This window comes from Alosa sapidissima, chromosome 12 (assembly GCF_018492685.1).
Source record: "Alosa sapidissima isolate fAloSap1 chromosome 12, fAloSap1.pri, whole genome shotgun sequence".
Taxonomy (NCBI): domain Eukaryota; kingdom Metazoa; phylum Chordata; class Actinopteri; order Clupeiformes; family Clupeidae; genus Alosa; species Alosa sapidissima.
Window position 1 is genome coordinate 27693540 of NC_055968.1, and position 20144 is coordinate 27713683.

At 45.2% G+C, this 20144-nt stretch overlaps 2 protein-coding genes and 1 non-coding gene across 5 annotated transcripts; 1 reads left to right on the plus strand and 2 right to left on the minus strand.

Annotated features, from left to right (window-relative positions):
• Positions 1–181: 181 nt before the first annotated feature.
• LOC121677984 lies at positions 182–2027 on the minus strand. Its single transcript, XM_042057150.1, has 2 exons — positions 1557–2027; positions 182–1108 (listed from the first exon to the last, which is right to left on the minus strand). The coding sequence occupies exons 1-2, from the start codon at positions 1878–1880 to the stop codon at positions 182–184; spliced, it is 1251 nt and encodes a 416-aa protein (XP_041913084.1). The 5' UTR covers positions 1881–2027.
• A 1265-nt stretch (positions 2028–3292) lies between these two features.
• trnap-cgg lies at positions 3293–3364 on the minus strand. Its single transcript has one exon. It is a non-coding gene; the product is annotated as a tRNA-Pro (tRNA).
• A 197-nt stretch (positions 3365–3561) lies between these two features.
• On the plus strand, positions 3562–17008 carry cep63 (centrosomal protein 63). 3 transcript variants are annotated; one of them, XM_042056533.1, is made up of 16 exons: positions 3562–3906; positions 4505–4606; positions 5043–5220; positions 5363–5458; positions 6131–6226; positions 6437–6559; positions 7428–7541; positions 7980–8135; positions 8636–8781; positions 9240–9386; positions 9502–9604; positions 10307–10504; positions 10935–11021; positions 11496–11683; positions 15889–16273; positions 16736–17008. In XM_042056533.1, exons 2-16 carry the CDS (start codon positions 4560–4562, stop codon positions 16907–16909), a joined length of 2238 nt encoding a protein of 745 aa, XP_041912467.1. In that variant the 5' UTR covers positions 3562–3906; positions 4505–4559; the 3' UTR covers positions 16910–17008. The 3 variants fall into 3 exon arrangements, with proteins under 3 accessions (XP_041912467.1, XP_041912466.1, XP_041912468.1); XM_042056532.1 differs by having other exon boundaries at positions 3563–3906; positions 7980–8147; XM_042056534.1 differs by lacking the exon at positions 5363–5458 and having other exon boundaries at positions 3567–3906; positions 7980–8147; positions 16736–17007.
• The last annotated feature ends 3136 nt before the right edge of the window (positions 17009–20144 follow it).

Sequence of the window (20144 nt, forward strand, 5' to 3'; positions counted from 1 at the left end):
GATCTGAGTTTGTACCTGTTTGTAGTACTTGTGGGTCTGCTTCAACTCCATCCTTCCTTCTGTGAACTGCAGACAAAACTCCTTGTCAGTACATGCCTGTAGAATGTTATGGTCCTTGTGCTTAAAAGGGCATTTAATCTCCACACATCCTTTCCCGCAACATGCACAATGCACAAGTGCGTCAGGAGTTTTCAGGGAAAGAAGGGTTGATTATAAATCCACAGTCTTCCACTTTCATGTCCCTGTGCCGCAGCTCCGTCTGTGTGATGTAGGAGACCCTTGCCGTAGCCTCTTTTTCTCTCCCCCATTTAATGGCCTCTGGGCCATTGTCAGTCTGTCTCAGTGAAGGTTTCTGTGGATAGCACACCTTTTGCACAGTTGACTTTGCTGGTCTGGTTATGGAGGTGGAGACAACAGCGTGTATGATGGAGGCGGTTATCCTTCCAGCCCGTGTGCTGTGCCATATGTCAGACTTGTGCTGCTGTCTTGTGTTATTTTCCAGTGCAGCTGCCTCTGTGGCTGTCACTGCCACAAGGTGTGTCAGGCCCTCACAGTGTTGAAGCAGGACCGACAAGTCACAGCCATCCATTTGTGGGTCGCGAAGACGCAGCAGTGACTTGGGCAGGACACATGGCTGAATGGGGTCAACATAGAGGTGGCAGAATTCCTCCATTACAGAGCACAGTCCGGACCTGTGTGCATGCATGAGTTCTGTGAGGGGTTTTAAATCAGCAAGTGTCTTCTGCGGTAAACATGTGCCACCTGAGCGGGTCCGGATCTTGGGTGCTGTGCTAATGTCTCCACACACTGACCGATCAAGTGCCTTTTTTCGGGCAGAGCTTGTTGTAAAGTCAATAGTATGGCCAGGCACTCCCTGCACTTTGGTTATATTGGAGGGCATCACCCAGTACGCTTCAACATCTGTTGGAGTCACATTTCCCCGCAGACGCATAGTTGTATCGATCTTGTACAGGAGGGCTGCCACATGTGCGCACTTCTCTGCCACACCAGCCATACAAGTGCAGTGAGCGCTCTCCACTTCCCCACATGCTGTAAGTATGACCCATGGCTGTAGGGGCTTCTGGCTGAGTCGCATGGAGTGATTCACCTAAGACCATAACATCATTATTAATAGCTTGTAGAGAAATACAAAGCAGTACTAGCAAGACACAAGAGCTATTTGATGCATGCAGCCAATCAGGGTACAATGTGGTTGAAAGTGGGCTGGGGATGGATGGGCTTACCTGCATACTACACTGTTTTGTCCACAACACCAGTAAACTCACTCCCTTCAACACACTGCCCCCAGTCATCATAATCATACAGTCAGACACCCGCCAAAAGGCTCATGCACCAGTAGCTCCAACAACAGTGTTTTACTAGAAATCGCTTTTATTAAGAGCAGTAAACGAGTCATTTTTTTCACAATTTACCATTTAACATATGCATGATGTGTTTGTCTTAGTAAGTTACGTTGGTTTGTTGAATTCTGACTGCATGCAGTTAGATGAGTGAGAACGAGGAGTGTGGTGCTTAAAACATTAGCATAAGCTTACCTTTGAACGGACGACAGTTTTCTGCCCCACTTTTACCATCTCCAGGTCCTGGACCCACCCATCTGTAAAAAAGACCTGGGCCTGCTGCAGCGACTTGAAGTTACTGAAAACTTCGTGCGTGTACGCACTAACACTTAATATCATGTAGTTGTATATATATGGGTGCTGGAAGTTGGGCAGCAGGTTGACGTTCCCTGACCAGTCGCTATGCTCATAAGGATCCAGTCCTTTGATTCCCTTTATTTTTTCGTCATACCTCGTCTTTGCATTATGATTTAGTTTAAGGCGGTATGGTCCGACAATGTTTTCTTTAGCCCGCTGCATTTTGTAGGATTGTATTCTGTTATCACGCTATTTTTTTTTTATTATTTTCATGCTACAACACTGGTCTGTTATGCTAGCCCATGTAAACGAGCCAAACATTCCCATAATTCTTTGCGTTCTGATGACGTTGCCGTCCATTTGGTCACATGTCTTAACGATCTCTTATAGACTTGTGTGTATTTAGGCTTATTTACTAGATAAGTTTGTGCTCCTTTACTCACCCCCATGCTACCTATCCCTGCCCAAATGGTATCATCATGCCCCCTTCCCCCATCTCTCTTTAGGCTACTCTGAATGCATTAGTTTACATGATCACATGGGACCATGATAATATAGGTTATGACTTTCTAGATATAATAGAATGTTAGGAACTGATTTTTACTTTTATTGCTTTAATAAATGGAATCTTTGTCAATTTAATTAGGCTTTTTTTAAACAATAATTTACAATTTACAACACTTTTTTAATATCAAAGTGAAAGCACATTTCTACAAAGTAATGTAAATTAATTAAAAATATATAATGCAAAATAAGCAATTAGGTTAATGGCACAAGTAAGGGGATTTAAACAAAAAGACGTTTAAACCAAATTTAAACAAAAAAAAGTCGCTGAACATCCCCTGGAGTTTAGTGAAATCTATCCTTAAGGAATATAGCAAATCTGCCTAGAGCAGGCCATCACCACAAACCGAGTGACCGTTCAAGAAGAATAATGGTGGGGGAGACCACCATGGCACCTATGATAACTCTGAAGAAGTTAAAAGCTTCAGCAGCTGAGACGGGAGAAACTATGCATACAGCAACTTTTGCCCGAGTTCTTCGCCAGTCCAAGCTCTGGGTGAGTGTTGTAGTAGGCTATGACTGCCCTCACGTGGAAAGCAGTCATACTACAATCTACCAAGTTATATGGTTATGCTCAGCCCTTATTCCGCAACATTTCTACATTTTTATTAGTTACATCAGTAGGCTATTTTTATATACTGTGAAGATTAATGCCGTTGTCCTATTCGCTTAAATAGTTTCCTATTTTTACTGTCTATGATTTCTGTTTCAACTACTTGGTTGTGTTTTCATGTTGATCTTCAGATACTGATTGGGATAAGCACAGATTCATCGATTTCTACCCGAAGATGTAGAAGTAGAAGTAGCTTACATTCGATTGTACTCTCTCCTTCCATCTTGTTTAAAAAAACTGGGCTCGTCCGGGATTTGAACCCGGGACCTCTCGCACCCAAAGCGAGAATCATACCCCTAGACCAACGAGCCAACTGCATTACGTTTTCTATATTACATATTTCACCTTTTTGCTACGATTTTCCATATTTGTCTGTAAAAGTGGTTTTGTATTTTCACTCCTGACACATGTCCATAATCTGCAACGTTGGCACTATGCTCAGCTAAGCAAAAAAATTGGGCTCGTCCGGGATTTGAACCCGGGACCTCTCGCACCCGAAGCGAGAATCATACCCCTAGACCAACGAGCCACGTGCCACCTGCATAGAGCTCAATGTCCTTACATAATATAAAGTAAATTTATTTAGAGGCTATTGCAATAGAAATAATCTTTTGTAATGTCTGTTACCCCATTTTTGTTAATGTGACTGAATAATTGTGTGAATATCAGTGCGTAGCCTACCAGTTTGACAAGCTAAACGTAGCTGTCATTCGTTAACTAGTGCTACCGACGTTAGCTTCCATGTGTCTACATTAGCCAACGAGCTACTCAGTATGTAGGACGGCAATATTGCAAAGCACTTACAAAGCACTTACAATTACAGCAGCCTTAAAAGAGTGTTGATTTATTTGTAGAGTTAGGGGCAAAACGGGAAAACTGAGAAAGCAATACAGTGCATAGGAAAGTTGACTGCTGCCGACTGCTGCGCATGCAACTACCCATGTTACCTTGCGTTCGAAACGAATTGTCGATTGTGCGCCAAGTGCAGACTGTAACGTTACCGTTAACGTAGCTAGCTAGATGAAGTGTAAACATACAAATCACTGTCTGTTCATTTGTCTGTTAAAGAGGGTAAGTTATCGTGACTAAATTGTTTTACGCCGATCGGGATCTGATATACTTCTTAAAACCTTTGAAGATGTTGTTTGTCTGATGTTCACCTTGGGAACTATCAAGAACTTTGTCAACTGCGTTAGGTCGTTTGTTTGGATCAGACCACTTATGCTAGTTTAGGTCTTTGCTAACTACAGAGCTAGCATGTTTGTTAGCCGAAGTTCGAAGTTCATGTAAGTTTAGTTAGTGAAGTTAGTAGCTGCTATAGCTAACTGCAACTGTCGAGATAAGTTTAGATGGGTATCAGTATCACCAGGGCTATGCTATTGTTCTCTGTACAACTTGCACTGGTATCCTCTCATTCCTTAGCCTTTCAGATGGTTAACAGACAGACTACAACAGAGAGTATGAGGTTGAAATTAGCTATACATGTCAGACAGATGGTTTTAATTAGAAAATGTTTCACATGCCTTTCTAAGTATGTAAGAGTTTACGAGAGTTGTCTGTCATAGCATAGCTGTTTCATGGGGAACTGTTGTAACGTTAGTGATTATCATAACGTTATGGAAATGGTAAGCGTTCGTTTGTCTAAAGATGTTTTATCTACGGTTTATAGACTGTATATTCAGCGGTGAGGATGACAAGTTGAAACAACTTGCAAACACAATTAAATGGACATGGATGCATTTTTGGAAACACTTCGGGACCAAGACGGGAAGTGAGTGTGCAATTTACATTATCAATGTTGTTTTAACAGGTATTTGGAATCAAAACTGCTTTAGGCTAGAAAAACAATTCTCGATATTTCTGTGCATATTGTTTTATGACTTGTTTACATTTACTTCCGTTGTTATGTTGTAAATAATGAATATGAAACACCTCGGACTATAAAAGAATGGGAAACATGTGATGTCTAATGTTCTCTGTTTACCTCTGTGAATTTGGTTTTGTGTAGTAGTCCATGAATGTGACTATGGGTTTAAGCTGACAGTTGTCCTCTGTAGTTTGTTATTTTTGTCTAAGCCAAAGTAACAACAATTTGTGGTGTCTATCTGCATTTTATCTGCGTACTGATATTTTTATGAGAATAGTTAATGAAGTGTCACATGAAGTTTATGTCATGTCATTCTCTTCCACTTCACCTTCTCCTTCAGTTCCATCCTCTCGTCCTGTGAGCCGGAGCTACAGGAGCTCCTTCGTCAGATTGACATCATGCTGAATGACAAGCGCAGCGAGTGGGAGGCTGAGGCGCGTGCCCTAGAAGGGCGTCTCCACAGCGGGGAAGCAGAGCTCCAGACTGCCCGGGACCTTCTGGACCGTAGGAATACTGAGGTGAGCCAAACCCAATAGCTCCGGAAGTCCACACTCTCCATTGTTTTGTCTTGTAGATGTAAAAAAAAAAATAGGGGAGTTGACGTCTGTTGGTTCGATGTGTGTTTGATGGTTTAAATGCCTTTGCCTTTACGTTCAGCAGATGTTTAGGGTGAGAGAAGCCGTCACTGTCCTGTTAGACCTCCAGGGCACTGGCTTCCGGATGTTAAAAATGGTAGTGGAAAAGGAGTTGTTGCAGGTGAACTGGCATGGAGGGTGGTGTGGCTTGCAAAGCAGGGCACTCCTGCATGTGTCTGTAGCCCTCCATCTCATTTTTAATCCTGTGGCTTCATGGTCTCATAATAGTGTTTACAGATACATTACTGTGGCAGCAGTGTAACCCTTAAAGTCATTTCACAAGTTGTGTATGTATACCGTAGTATTCATGCCATAGGCAAAGTGTGTGGGACAGGGCTCAACGTTAACTTTTAAAAGTGGTTGCCAGCTTGGCAACCAGGCATGAGGTTTTGGTAACAATTTGGTAGTCAAGGGCAACCAGGCAACCAAATCTCTACTAAAACTATACATGCTCACGTGACTGAAGGTACAGTACATCTACATTTTATCCACTGTGTTTTTTTTTATTTAAGATGAAACAAATAGCAGTTTTAACGTTATACTCTTGAAAATACACAGAGACATGTTGCTCATAGAGAACATAGACAAAAGCGGGACACACAGACACACATGGAAGCAGTAAGAGCTGCTAAGAACATGGCATGGGAGTCTGATGTAGAGTAGCTGTGTGAGGACCGTTCTTGTCATTGCATGCTGCTGCTCGTAGAGGCTGATATGTTTGGGAGCGCTGCTTGTCAGTTGCCATCGGATACCCAAAGCCCTGCCCTCTGACCCTCTGGCCGTGTGTCCTCAGATCAGAGTGCTCGGTAAGCAGCTAGAAGAGATGCATTCTGGGAGACAGGAACTCGTGACCAAGTATGAGGAGCAGCTACAACATGTACGAGATGAGGTAGGCTCTGCAGTTCATCAACTACCGGTAATAGTAACTAATCATTTTTAAAATCATTCGCTATTATCAGCAGACTAGGGTTCTTGTTTCGTGCTACTGAGGATGATTTTACTAAACCAGGAATAAAGCAAATATATTCAATGTGTGTGTGTGTGTCTATGTGTGTGTGTGTGTGTGTGTGTGTGTGTGTGTGTTTCTCCCCTCTTTCAGCTGGTCAAACTGAAGCGCAGTTACGAAAAGCTCCAGAGGAAACATCAAAAGGAAGCTCGTGAAGGGTCCAAGACTCGTGGCGATGACAAAAGCGAGGTGTCGCGCCTCAACGGGAAGATCGAGGTAACATCTGGTATACCAGTGTTTCCCTTTCTTCATCAGATACACACACACACACACACACACACACACACACACACCAGTGTTTCCCTAGCCTGGCTAGCGCCACCACTTCTCAATGAGACGTGGTCTGGGAACCAAACGTTAATTTTCTCGTATTTGAAAAAAATGCCCAGATCCGTTTATTGGGTGCCACGGATGTCTATCAAATGCGTCTGTGCATAGCTCATCATCGTCTTGCTTTCCCCCCTGTTCTGTGATTGGTTCCCTATCTCAGGCGAAAATTTGCTCCATGGTCTCCAGGCTGCCTTAGCAGCGTGAATCAAATCGCGCGCAAGGCAGCATGGGAACACCCAGGCTAGTGTTTCCCATACATTCACTTATTTGTGGCGGCCCACCACAATATCAACATTGACCACCACACAATGATTTTCCAGGTTGTACTAAATTGTGCTTAAATCTGGTTAGCATCATAACCACGCAGTGCTAATTTGTTAAAAACTGTTGCATTCAAGTTAATTCTGCAAACCAACCACCACAAATGGAATTCAGTTCTCTTGGAAACACTGTATACGAACTGTAGGCTTCAGAGACTTTGTCTGGTTATTGTCAGTGCAGGACTTGACTTAGTTTAGAACAACACATCTACTGTAACTGAACAGTGAGTCATGGTGCTTGCGTTAACAAGTGAGTGTCATCACCGACAAGCTCATGTGAGGTGTTAGTAGAGCCGGCATATTGCTGACATGCTTTATTTTCCTGTGAGTTTTCAATTGGACAGCCTCTGAATTGTCATGTATATCTGTCCTATGCTTGGGATCCATTCTGGTTTTGTTACAGCTAGAATTGTTGTGACTGTGTGTGTTGTCAGGAATTCCGCCAGCACTCGTTGAATTGGGAACAGCAGCGGCTGCAGTATCAGAAGCAGGTGGCGTCTCTGGAGTCCCAGAGGAAGCACCTGGCAGAGCAGTTCTCCCTCATGCAGGTAGAGCACTGTTGTCCCTCCCATGTGTACATTTGGACAATGACTGCAAGCCAGATGTCACCGCGAACACTACAACAACAAAAGAAGAGTTTGCTTCCAAAACGCTATATCCACCATTTTAATGAATTTTCATAAATCATTTTTTTACGTTTTGTTTATTAGTAATTTCAGGAGAACTGTAATTGGGTATTGTTATTTGATTTATCTTCACTCAAACATCAAAACAACACTACTGCAATTAGATAGATTAAATAGCAAGATTTTTTAATGTTTTTAAAAACAGAGATATAACGTTGTGAGTGTGGCCACAAAGCATTTTTTTCTGAGACATTTTCTTTTTCTCTTTTTTTTTCTTCTGCGACTTGAATTGTGTAGGATTAATATTAAAACTATCCTATTGTGTGTGTGTGTGTGTGTGTGTGTGTGTGACGCACACAGTCTCAGGGCCCCAGTCGGCTGCAGGAGCAGACAGAGCTGCAGCGTGTGCGCAACCAGCTGCACCGGGCCCAGGATACGGTGCACATGCAGGAGCAAGAGCTGGACCGGCTGCGCAAGCTCCGGGACGACCTGGGAGACTCACTTCGGGAGCGACAGGTCAGACAAACGGTAGGACAGGATGAAAGGGGTGAGAGAGGGAGAACTGACCAAGCAGCTGATACTTACACAACCCCTTTGAATATCATGACTGGAGTCTATACCTTGAGTAGTGTAGTGTAGTGTAGTGTTGTGTAGTGTAGTGTAGTGGTAATTGTAGTAGTCCAGCAGTAATAGTAAGTTGTAAGTGTAGTGTAATAAAGAACAATTTTCTGACCAGATGAGAGTAGCATTTTTCTTTTCAAATAGAATCCCTCCTGTTTGTGAGTGATTGAGGTCAAGTCTGAATATTTGTGAAAGTTCTGTAGTAACTAGCCCACTACAGGTAAATGGTCCAGGTTCTCTGAAAATAAGTACATGTCAGTGAAAGCTGTTATGGAAATGATGACTACTGCCATTAGGAAGTGGAGCCTGCCATTCAAGTGTGTGTGTGTGTGTGTGTCTCTGTGTGTGTGTGTGTGTGTGTGTGTGTGTGTGTGTGTGTGTGTGTGCGTGTGTAGGTGCTGAGCGAGGAGAAGCAGGAGCTGAAGGCCACTCTGGACACACAGGAGCAGTTCCTGCGCAGCTCGGGCATGCAGCAGCAGCAGCTGCGCGCCGAGGTCACGCGTCTCACGCAGGCCCTGCAGGCCAAAGAGCAGGTCATCCGGTGAGTGGGGCAGCATCAGAGGAGTGTCCGAGCATCAGAGGAGTGTCCGAGCATCAGAGGAGTGTCCGAGCATCAGAGGAGTGTCCGAGAGTTTGGATAGGAGGGAGAGAAAGGAAAGAACGTTCCATCCCACGTTTTATTAGTCTTGAAAACGCCGCTGGTGACTGGGTTGGTCAGATTCATTCTTTTTATGTGTGCAAGGAGGAAGGATGCTTCGGACAGTGAGTCACAATGGGCTGGTTGTTTTTCTGCCTTCTATGCAAGTGTACTCAGTCACACATGCAGTTTGTCCAGATTGGAAATGACCATTTGCTCAATACATACAGCTGTCTGTCTCTTATGTTTGACTGCTTGTGTCTTTGTTCTCTCCCCGTTTTTGTGTGTGTGTGTGTGTGTGTGTGTGTGTGTGTGTGTGTGTGTGTGTGTGTGTGTGTGTGTGTGTGTGTGTGTGTGTCTAGGTCACTAGAGGAGTGTTTGAGTGTGGGGAGTCCCTCCGCAGGCCTGCCGTCCGTGCGTCAGGAGCTGGAGCGGGTCACTGCCCGACTGCACAGCTCGCAGGCCTGCCAGAGCCACCTGAAGGCCGAGCTCGCCCGCCTCCGGGAGAGGTCAGATGGGGGGGGGGGTCAATCACGGCACTACTCCATGATTGCACTTGCAGTATATATACAGCATGGTTGATTATGGAGTGAGTTATAACATGAAATGTGTCCTGTGTGTTAGCGTGGACAGTGAGCGCAGGCCCAGAGGAGAGCCCAGCAGGACCGGGGAGGAGTGGAAGCAGCTAGAGGAGGCGCACCGTCGCGCACAAGCAGACGCCAAGAAGGTGAGCGATGGGGAGGCGTTAGGGCCAGGACCAGCTAGTAATGGTTGAGTGTAGAATGCGACTGTTATTCTAGAATATGACTGTAAGTAACACTGCATTATACTATGACCCTTTGTGTGCATTCCTGTTGGTTGCATGTACATGATTGGAAGACGTTGTACATATCAGACGTGCATGCACATATCAGACCACGACAGGGCAGCCGTGGCCTACTGGTTAGGGCTTCGGGCTTGTAACCGGAGGGTTGCCGGTTCGATCCCCGACCAGTAGGAACGGCTGAAGTGCCCTTGAGCAAGGCACCTCCCCTCACTGCTCCCCGAGCGCTGCTGTAGCAAGGCAGCTCACTGCTCCGGGTTAGTGTGTGCTTCACCTCACTGTGTGTTCACTGTGTGCTCTGTGTGTTCACTAATTCACGGAAGGGATAAATGCAGAGACCAAATTCCTTGTATACTTCCAACTATACTTCCAAGTGTACTTCCAAGTATACTGCACTTCCAAGTATACTTGGCCGAGAAACCTTTACAGATGGGTACCATGCCCTTGCAGACTTGAACTAGTGAATCTGTGGTTCCACATGCATCCACCCAACCTAATGTGTGTGTGTGTGTGTGTGTGTGTGTGTGTGTGTGTGTGTGTGTGTGTGTGTGTGTGTGTGTGTGTGTGTGTGTGTGTGTGTACGTCTGCGTGTGTGTACGTCTGCAGCTGCGCGAGGAGCTGAGTATAGCGGAACAGACGCGCCGCGGCGAGGTGGAAGGCATGCGGAAGGAGGTGTCTCAGCTGACCAACGAGCTGCACCAGAGGGACATCTCCATAGCGACGCTCGGCGGCTCCGCCTCCAGCATAGAGAAGCAGCTGAGGGCTGAGGTGGAGAGGGCGGAGCGACGGGCTGCCGAACTCAAGGTGGGTGGAGCTTAGCTGTGGGCACAGGGCCGTCTTTTCGAGAGTATTTCCTCATTAAGAAGAATGCCTGATGTGTGCATCAGATGTTGGGCTGTTTTAGGTACTTTTATGATGCAAATAGGGACTGGAATGTTGGAAGGACCTGTGTTTGTGCACTCACTGATCCTGTTGTGACTACAGCTGCACTGCATGTCAAAGGAATGTCTGTATTTGAAGCCAAATGGGTTGGTGAATCACTGGTTTGGGTTCTGCAGAGCTGGATTCTGATAGTGACAAACTTTCCCTGCCAGTCAAAGCTCTTTCTCTGCATTGAGTTGTAAAGTTGGTGGTAAATAGGTAACGGTAGGTACCCAAATGTCCTGGTGTTTACTTGTTGTTCAGTGTGTTCCATGCACGTTTATGTTTTAGTGGGCCTTTGTTCGTCCTCCAGGTGACTCAGGTGCAGCTGGAGACGCTGAAGCTGGAGAACCAGCACCTGAACGAGCTGCTGGAGCGCGTGGAGCCCCACTCCCCAAAGGTGAGCGCCTCAGGACTCCCATTCACGCACACTGGCCGATGTAAATCCCAGCACATGGCAAGGATGCAGGAGACATAGAAAGTAGACCTCTCTTCTTTTTTCGTTTCTTTTCTTTTCTCTGATTGTCTAACGCTCTGTAAAGCGCCATGAGACATGTGTAATATTGTGGCGCTCTATAAGTACAATTAAATTCAACTGAAATTGACATAGGGACTGTGCATGCTGTTCTTTGGCTTTATCTATCTATCTATCTCTGTCACAAAGAGACACACATGCATACTTACACACACACACACACACACACAGGCATGGGCACACACATGATTCACACATGTACACACACACACACACATTTTGTACATTCTTTATGACTGATGCATAACCCTGCATGATTCTGCACTCACAGACATTTTTTATGCAACACTCACACTCACTCGCGACATTCTCGCTCACATTTGCAATCTGTTCCATCAGAAGGGGGACGCGTCGCTGGCGTCTCTGCGGGACAGCTACGTGTCGTCCCTGAGCAGTCTGGAGCGGGAGAACCAGCAGCTGCGGCAGGATCTGGCCGAGGTGCGCGCCCGACTGGACGCCAGCAACCAGACCTGGCAGGACAAGTACGAGAGAGCCCTGCAGCTCAGCCAGAACCGCAACCCGCAGAGGTACACACACACACACACACACACACACACACACACACACACACACACACACACACACACACACACACACACACATAATTACAGGGACGCACAAATATGCTTGTGTACACTTCTGCACACTCTTCTTATCCACACACACATTAAGGACCTGAAAATGAGAGTGCTTTTTATGTTCATCGCAGATTTTAGATACATTCAAATGAAAAATACTTGTGTATTGATTAATTAGAATATGGTTAATTTATGTTTTTGGAATTAATTATGACCGCCGCGCAGCGAAGCGGCGGTCATATAAGTTTAGTCAGAATTTTTTTTTTTTTTTCTTTCTTTTTCCCATGCCCAAATTTCCGTCAATGATTCCCGGGACACTGAAAGACCGGGGTACACGAAACTTGGTGGGCATGTAACCCCACATGGATAGCATGGAACCATCGTTTTTCGTTTTGATCTGTAGCCCCCCCGCTGGACTGGACCCCCCGAAAGGAGGGTAGGGCAGACCCAGTTTTCTGTGAATATCTCAAAAACCGTAGGGTTTAGGAGGACCATTTTTTTTTTGTATGTTGATCTCAAGGGGCCATGTCAACCCATTCCATAACCACTCATTTCATGTATAGCGCCACCTAGTTAAACACAAAAAAGTAAAAATGAGGTGTTGTAATTGAAGGTATCTGTGACCTAACATAGTCAAAACTGCACGAAATTGGAAGTGTAGGATTATTATGACACCCTCTGTATGCACGCCAAGTTTTGTGGAATTCCGTTCATGGGGGGCCACACAATAAATTCATTTATGTTACTATACACCAACTGGCCTGTAGGTGGCCGGAGACAGTTTTCTGTGAATATCTCGAGAACCGTAGGGCCTAGGAGGTCCACCTTTTTTATGTATGTTGGTCTTAAGGGGGCATGTCAACCCATCCCATTACCACTTATTTCATGTATAGCGCCACCTAGTTAAAAATTAAAAAGCAAAAAATTAGTTTTCATCACAATATCTCTGGCTGACAAGGTCAAAACTGCACGAAATTAAAAATGTAGGATCATTATGACACCCTCCGAATGCATGCCAAGTTTTGTGTACTTTCGTTCATGGGGGGCCTTACAATAAAATAATTTATGTGTACATTTAGTGACGTACACCAACAAGGATTCCCGGGACACTGAAAGACCGCGGTACACAAAACTTGGTGGGCATGTACCCCCACATGGATAGCATGGAACCGTCATTCTTCGTTTTGATCTGTAGCCCCCCCCCCCTGCTGGACTGGACCCCCCGAAAGGAGGGTAGGGCAGACACAGTTCTCTGTGAATATCTTGAGAACTGTAGGGCCTAGGATGACCAATTTTTTCCATATGTTTGCCTCCAGGGGTCATGTTAACCCATTCCATGTGCACACATGTGCATAAACAGATACACACGCACACACATACATTTACAGTAATCATACGTATGACACATACTCACACAGTAGACATATGTACGCATGCATGCACATGCACAAACACACATACGCAGGCAAACACACAAGCACGCACATACACACACACACACACACACACACACACACACACACACACACACCCACACACATAAACATAAATTTGTACACGCACACATGCACACAATTCAAGAATTTTTCCCGTCATCTACTCCCTGAATTTTTGGTCATTGATACCCGGGACACCGAACCACCGGGGTACATGAAATTTGGTGGGTATGTAGCCCCACTAGACTTTTACGGAAAAATTTCACCACCACCATCATTGGCCTGTAAATGGCGGTGCACACATATACACATGCACACACACAGGCACCCACATACTATCGGTATTAGAACGGCCGATACATAATTACAAATTCAGTAGGATTAAAAGAAAGCCAAAATAAATATTCATCATCATCATCATGGCTGCATTTTCAGTGTTGACGAGAAGTAGTCGTTTGTCCACTAGATGGCGCATCGTTGCAGTGAGACGTAATTTTGTTGGAAGTTAAAAGTGGGTTGGAAAAAACAATGGACGCTTCCTACAAGGACTGTAATTTACCGCAGCGAACATCTAATAAGGATAGGATGATGTTCACATGAAGTGTAATTCCCATTTCTTCTTGAAGCCGAAATAAATCTGAGGATGTTTATCGGACATGCTTGGTTTTTACTGCAGGTACGTTAATCTTGTAATATCAATAAGGACCTAGGTAATGTTACCGTTAGCGTTGGTTGAGTGATGGAGGCATTTGATTGATTGCATTTGTAGAAAACTATAAATGCGGTTATACCAAGCAAATGTATAGCAGCACTGTTTGTATCTTTCGACTGTCATTTATTGCACGTGCTACAAAATCATTCTGTGCAATGGAAGATTTACCAACGTTACACCGGTCTGATACAGTTTTGCCTATACATGCGTGAGACTGAGACGCCTGTTTATTTTGTTTTAAGTGCGTGCAGGGTGTGCGAGGGGAATCGATGTGCTTTGATTACAGCTTGGTAGTTGTAGTCTGTGAAATTAAAAAGCACGTGTGTGTGAAGTATCCAAACAATGACACCTTCATTTCATTATGGCTGCTTTAGCAAAACACCTTAAGCTACTGTGTAGTGGGTCCCATTTAGAAGTGGCTACTTCATTCGCCCTTTCCTTGACTCATGGAGCTGCGTGAATGTTATTACAACTTTTCGCCACGATATGACAGTTTAAGTCCGCTTGATACTGTAAGGCGTAAGCCATTGGTTTCCAAAGGAGATTTTATTTGTGTCGCCAGCATAGCCTATTGACAATTTATGTTGTAAATAGGCCTACCTTATAATCCTACCTGTAGCTTAGGGAAGCTAACAGCTTTCTATTAGGATCTAGTTTGTTAGTTACCGTTTTGTCATAACTCCCTGATGCATTTTTGCATTTAGAATAGCCAGAGCGTGTATATCTCAATCGGAAAATTAAACAATATCGGGTGCCTATGGACTAGGCTGGGTGAACCCAGCCTGATCTGCCCGCTATTTATTTTTTGATTTCTTAAAAGATTGAGCTTGGTCTGATGAAAGCCAGACTAGCCATGGACCTCAGTTAAACAATGCAAGGGAACATGAATCAGCCTATATTTGCACGAACAATAACGGACAAAAGCTCTTCAACTTTGGCCCGTTAAAATGTGTATGAACAGTCTAGCGACGCATTTCATTCATCAAGGCCCATTTGGACATGTCAGTTATTTGCACCACTGGTTAGATGTAAAACAGCATTTCGTTTCAGACTAGGCTACTGTTACTTAATTTGTGCATTAACAATAACGTTTCAGACTACTGTTACTTAATTTGTGCATTGACAATAAAGTATTACATGAACTAAAGATGACTAAAATCTTATGTAGAAGAAGAAACATTCACAAAAAATCCATCCATCCAAAAATGACCTTTGTTTTTGATAGCTGTTGAAAACGGCATGGAACTGACAGAGATGTTTTTGTTTATAAATACATAATAAATAAATAAATAAATAACATTATGCTGATACCTTTTGCTTTTCCCAAATACAATGTAGCCTACAGGTGTAAGTGACCTTTCATCAATCCAGTTGCAATGGATGAACTGTGATGAACTGCCCTACTTGTGATTGTTTAGAGATTTTAAAGGTTTTATAACAATGCTACATCTTCTTTGGCTATTCTACAATCTATTCACCTTTTCAGCACCAGTAGGCTACTTTCTGTGCAGCCGCACACACACACTCAGGCATGCCAAACAAGCATACACAAAAGTTTCAAGAGTGGGGGATGGAGTAAAATATGGAGACAAATTGAAGTGTGATTTATTTTCGCGGAACGGATGTACAGGACTGAGCGGCGGTCATATTTTGTACCGCTATGCGGTACATCTAGTTATTTACAGTGAATAGTTTATATTTCAGTATAGGCAGCTGCTGTTATTCTCATGTCTGTTTTGACCACCAGGGGGCACACTTGTCTCATAAATAGTTTGAAGACCAACAGCACACCCCTGTGTCTAAAATGGGTGCTGTGCTAGTTTGTGCAGACTACCTTATAGTATTTGTAGTTTCTGATAAGTAATCGTAATGTACCTCAACTATGCATAATACATATTTTGTCATGCAGGGTACGTCTGTAAAATATTTCTGTACTAAATAATGTAATTTATGCAATATGTGACGATTTTAAACTGACTCCATGCCACCTCCTTTGTGTCCATCAGGAGTGATGAGGAGACCCAACACAGGCACCGGGAGGAGCTGGCCGCCATGGAGACGCGTCTCCGGGAGAACGCCGCACGCTACGAGGAGGAGATCCAGAGGCTTCACCGACAGGTGGAGTCGTTCTCGCTCGCCTCCCAAAACTCCCACCACCCCAACCCCCACCACCAGCACCACTCCTCTTCCCAGACCTCCGCCCCCTCCAACGGACCCCTTCGGGAGCCCCCCAGGTCGCCCTCGCCCGCCCCTTCATCCGCCTCCTCCTCCTCCGCCTCGTCCTCCTCATCCTCCGTGCTCAAGGCCAGGCGATTGGCTGCCGTGCTCAGCGGCGCGGCCAATGGGGAAGAAGCGCGGGGCTCTGGTGCGGTCGAGGATTTCCTGCCCCTGGTGAGGAATGCCTCTCTGGCGCTGCCAAACCCACATGCACCCACCGCGCTCTCTGGCCTTGTGGCCCAGCTCCACTGGGGCTTGGACTGGGGCTAATGACTGTCTATTCATGCCATATTCAAAGTGATGGGATCAGCTAACAGAGCTGAGATCCCAGCAGGGAAGGTTAGCTAAACAGACCCAAAGAGTAAAGCAAACGTGCATTGTGTCTCGTTATGTCAGGGATAATAATGCAGAACATTCTTTAACCCTGCAAGGGCTTGTTTGGCTTTCTACTTTGTCTTAAGTGGTTTTGTCCACATAGCTTCTGGCAAGAAGAACCCATGCTGAATCTCCTCCTGACTATCCTAGTGCTAGTTCCAGATCAGAATCAGAATGCCAATATTTTACGTTCTGCATTTTTTAAAAATCTTCTTTCTCTCTCTTGTCTGTCCATCTCTTCCTTACTCTTCCCACGTTCAGGAGCGCTGCGCTGACTCGCCCGTGGGCTCGGTGACCAGCCGCTTCCTGGAGGAGGAGTCCCTGCGCTCGCGGGAGCTGCTGCAGCGACTGGACGCTCACATCCAGGGCATGCGCGAGGGCACCTCCCACACCCTCAACAAGTACCTGGGCAAGGGCACCAACAACGGGCCATAAGACCCCCCCCCCCCCCCCACACACACTCACACATACACTCACACACTCATACACACACACACTCACACTCACACACACACACACTCACACTCACACATACACACACACACACTCTCACACACACACACTCACACTCACACATACACTCACACACATACACACTTACATACACTCACACACTCACACACACACACACACACACACTTACATACACTCACACACACACACTTACATACACACACACACACACACCCCGTGTGGGCAGAGCTACTGCACAGCAGCCGACTCTGCCCCAGCAGGTGCCTTGCCTTGAGCCATGGCGGAGTGGCTGTGATCACCAGTGCCAAGACTCATGCTGGCTGTTCTTGCCAAGGGCTTGGGCTTTTTATGGAAAACCATTAACAAGATCACTGATTGATCGTTGGTGCTTGTATTTGAAGCAATAATTGCACATATATCTATTGCCTGTTTGATGAACGACGGCGCTGTATGAATTGAATGAAGGTTTGTGGGGCAGCTGGCGGTCGACATGCTATTTTTATTTTAAGTGTGCTCACAGCAGGGCACGCCGCAGGGTAGTCTGATGCAGAAGGCTGTGCTCAGGACAGGGTTGTTCAGAGTACGAAAAAGAGACATGAGAATGAATGTAGTGAACCGGTAGGGACCTTTTGATGTCTCAGAACACTGGAGACAATCAGTGGATTACACAGATGTAGCCACACATGCACATCGCCAGATGCCATTCTGATACACATGTGAGATGGTGCACAGTGAGCTGCACAATAGCTAATCAATGGAGAAGTGCGTAACTTAATGGGCAAGACATGCCTTCCAAGTGCTCGTGTGCGAACACTCGGCGAACACAATGGCACGCACGCCACCACAGGTGTATTTTCAGTAGCACTCTCTGACAAAAGTGTCCTTACACCGCCACGCATGGTGCACTTTCAGAAGTCTCACGTGTGCTGCTATGTTTGTATGACCACCAAGTAAAACAACAGTTGTCCGCTGTGCCTCCCTGTATTTATATAACAAGTTTTGTTTGTCTGTGGTGTGTAACATTTGTTTTGTTGTTTGTCGTGAACATGTGGACATAGTCAAAAAAGTAACTGCTGTATTTTATTTTTAAATGGAGTATTATATTAAATGCTTTTGTTTTCATACCTCTGCCTCTGTGTATTCGTCAGTGGGGTTCTTCACGGAGGCCTTTGCGTTTCAGACGCCGGGTCCTTCTGTGACATTCACGCACGGCTTCCCAGCGGCGCACACATTCTCCAGGTCAGTGGTGCAGTCGGTGGGGCTTGGGGAAGAGTGTGGTCGGGACTGCTCAGCATGGGGTGGCATTCCTCAGAGAAAGGCATGTGTGGCAGAGAGAGAGAGAGAGAGAGAGAGTGTAAGTAAGAAGGGCAGTTTTGGATGAAAGATAAAGAGTGTGCATGAGAGAAAGATGGAAGAGGATGAGTTTGCTAGCGTTTAAGTGGCTAGTGATTGACAGGGGAGAGATTTAGCACTGTTTAGTTGCTGGCAGTATGTCGAGGCCCCAACTTTAGACTTAAACCCGTGAGAGGCATGACTTACAAGTAGACACACACACACACACACACACACACACACACATATGAGCGCCCTGTCAAGCCCCACTGCTTGGTAGTCTATCAAAAGTTTCAAGCAGGAATGCACACTCATTGTCAGCACCGCCATGGCATACAGTACATGCAGACCTCCAAACACACACACACTTACTCACAAACATGCTGGTACAGACACACACACACACACTCACTCATACACTCATATCATCCACACGCTGTCGTTCGTCAGAGCACCTAAGGAATGTTAATGTCCTCCATGTGGGATGGAGGAGCTGGAGATGCAGAGTGGCCAAATGTAATTAGTTGGCGCAAAGCGGTGAGGCACGCTCATATTTTCCTCATGGAGGAGAGGAGAGGAGGAGGGGAGGAGAGGTGGAGGGAGACCTGATGGAAGGACAGCTCAACCGCCCGCCCACCCCCCCCCCACACACACACTCACACATACTGAGACGCAACAGGGGCAAGTTTTAGTTTGTCATTTTCCCCACATGAGTGTTGGGGTACCCTTCACTCTCCTTCATTTGTATCTCGATTCTCTCACTCTCAGGCACACAGTCTCACATAAGGGTAAATAGGAGTAGATTGAGGGAATGTAGACATTTCTCTCCCTCCATCTCTCTTTCTCTCCCTCTCTTTCTCTCCCTCTCTCTCTCTCTCACTTACTGACTGCTGGAAATATGTTTAGCCAGGCCTCAGTCCAGCGGTTTTGTGATCGGTATTTGGTATCCGTGGTTACCAGCGCTGCGAGGCCCAACAAACAGAGCTGAGGAATTTGGCAATGTGGACGTTTATCCTCCTGAGCAGAAGGGAAACATTTTTTTTCTTATTTATGGATTTTTTTTTCATTCAATGCGTTTTATTTAGGACAGGTTTTTGGCTGCTGGAACATATAAGAAAAAGATGACCAAACAAGCCTAAGCCTATTAAACAAAATACTCTGTTACCATCAAATAATTAGCTTTATTTCTGTCTGTCTTTTTGATAAAATAGTTACAGTTAATTACACTTAATCACACATCTCATCTAGTGATTACCTAATGTCTTGTAAGAGTTCTTTGGAAGTCTGGTTTGCATCACTGAACAGACTTCCAAAGAACTATTACCTGAGATTGACAATGGATCTGCGAACCTGTCATTCACTTCTGTTTTCCAAGGGACGTAACCAGCAGTGAAATTAAACTGACATTGATACATCAAACTCTTGGCAGCTTGAGAGCTTTTCAGAAAGATGGCAAAAACATATTTTTTGTTAAGGAATGTTTTTAAATGCAGTCGTTTATTCAAATCCAAATAAAATACATGTCCATATAGTTAAAAGTTAAAGTTGATGTTTAACACTGATGCCATCAGCACAGCAATTAGTTTTGAACAGCACCGCAAACTGTAGTCCTCTTGTCATCATATAAAAACCGCCCCATGCTGGATCAACGGTTATGATTGGTTCCTGGGTTTTTGGGGATTCAGAAATCTGCTTCAATGGCAAGGTCCCCAGACGGACCTGCAGAGCTTATTCAAATTTGGTTCAGCCAGGCTGCCAGGTGTTTGGGTGCAATCAGGCCCATCACAAACCGTTTTGGACAGAAGCTGTCCTTCCTTAAGCAACCAGCAGAGGGCACGGTAATGTCCAGGCAATGATGCTGTAC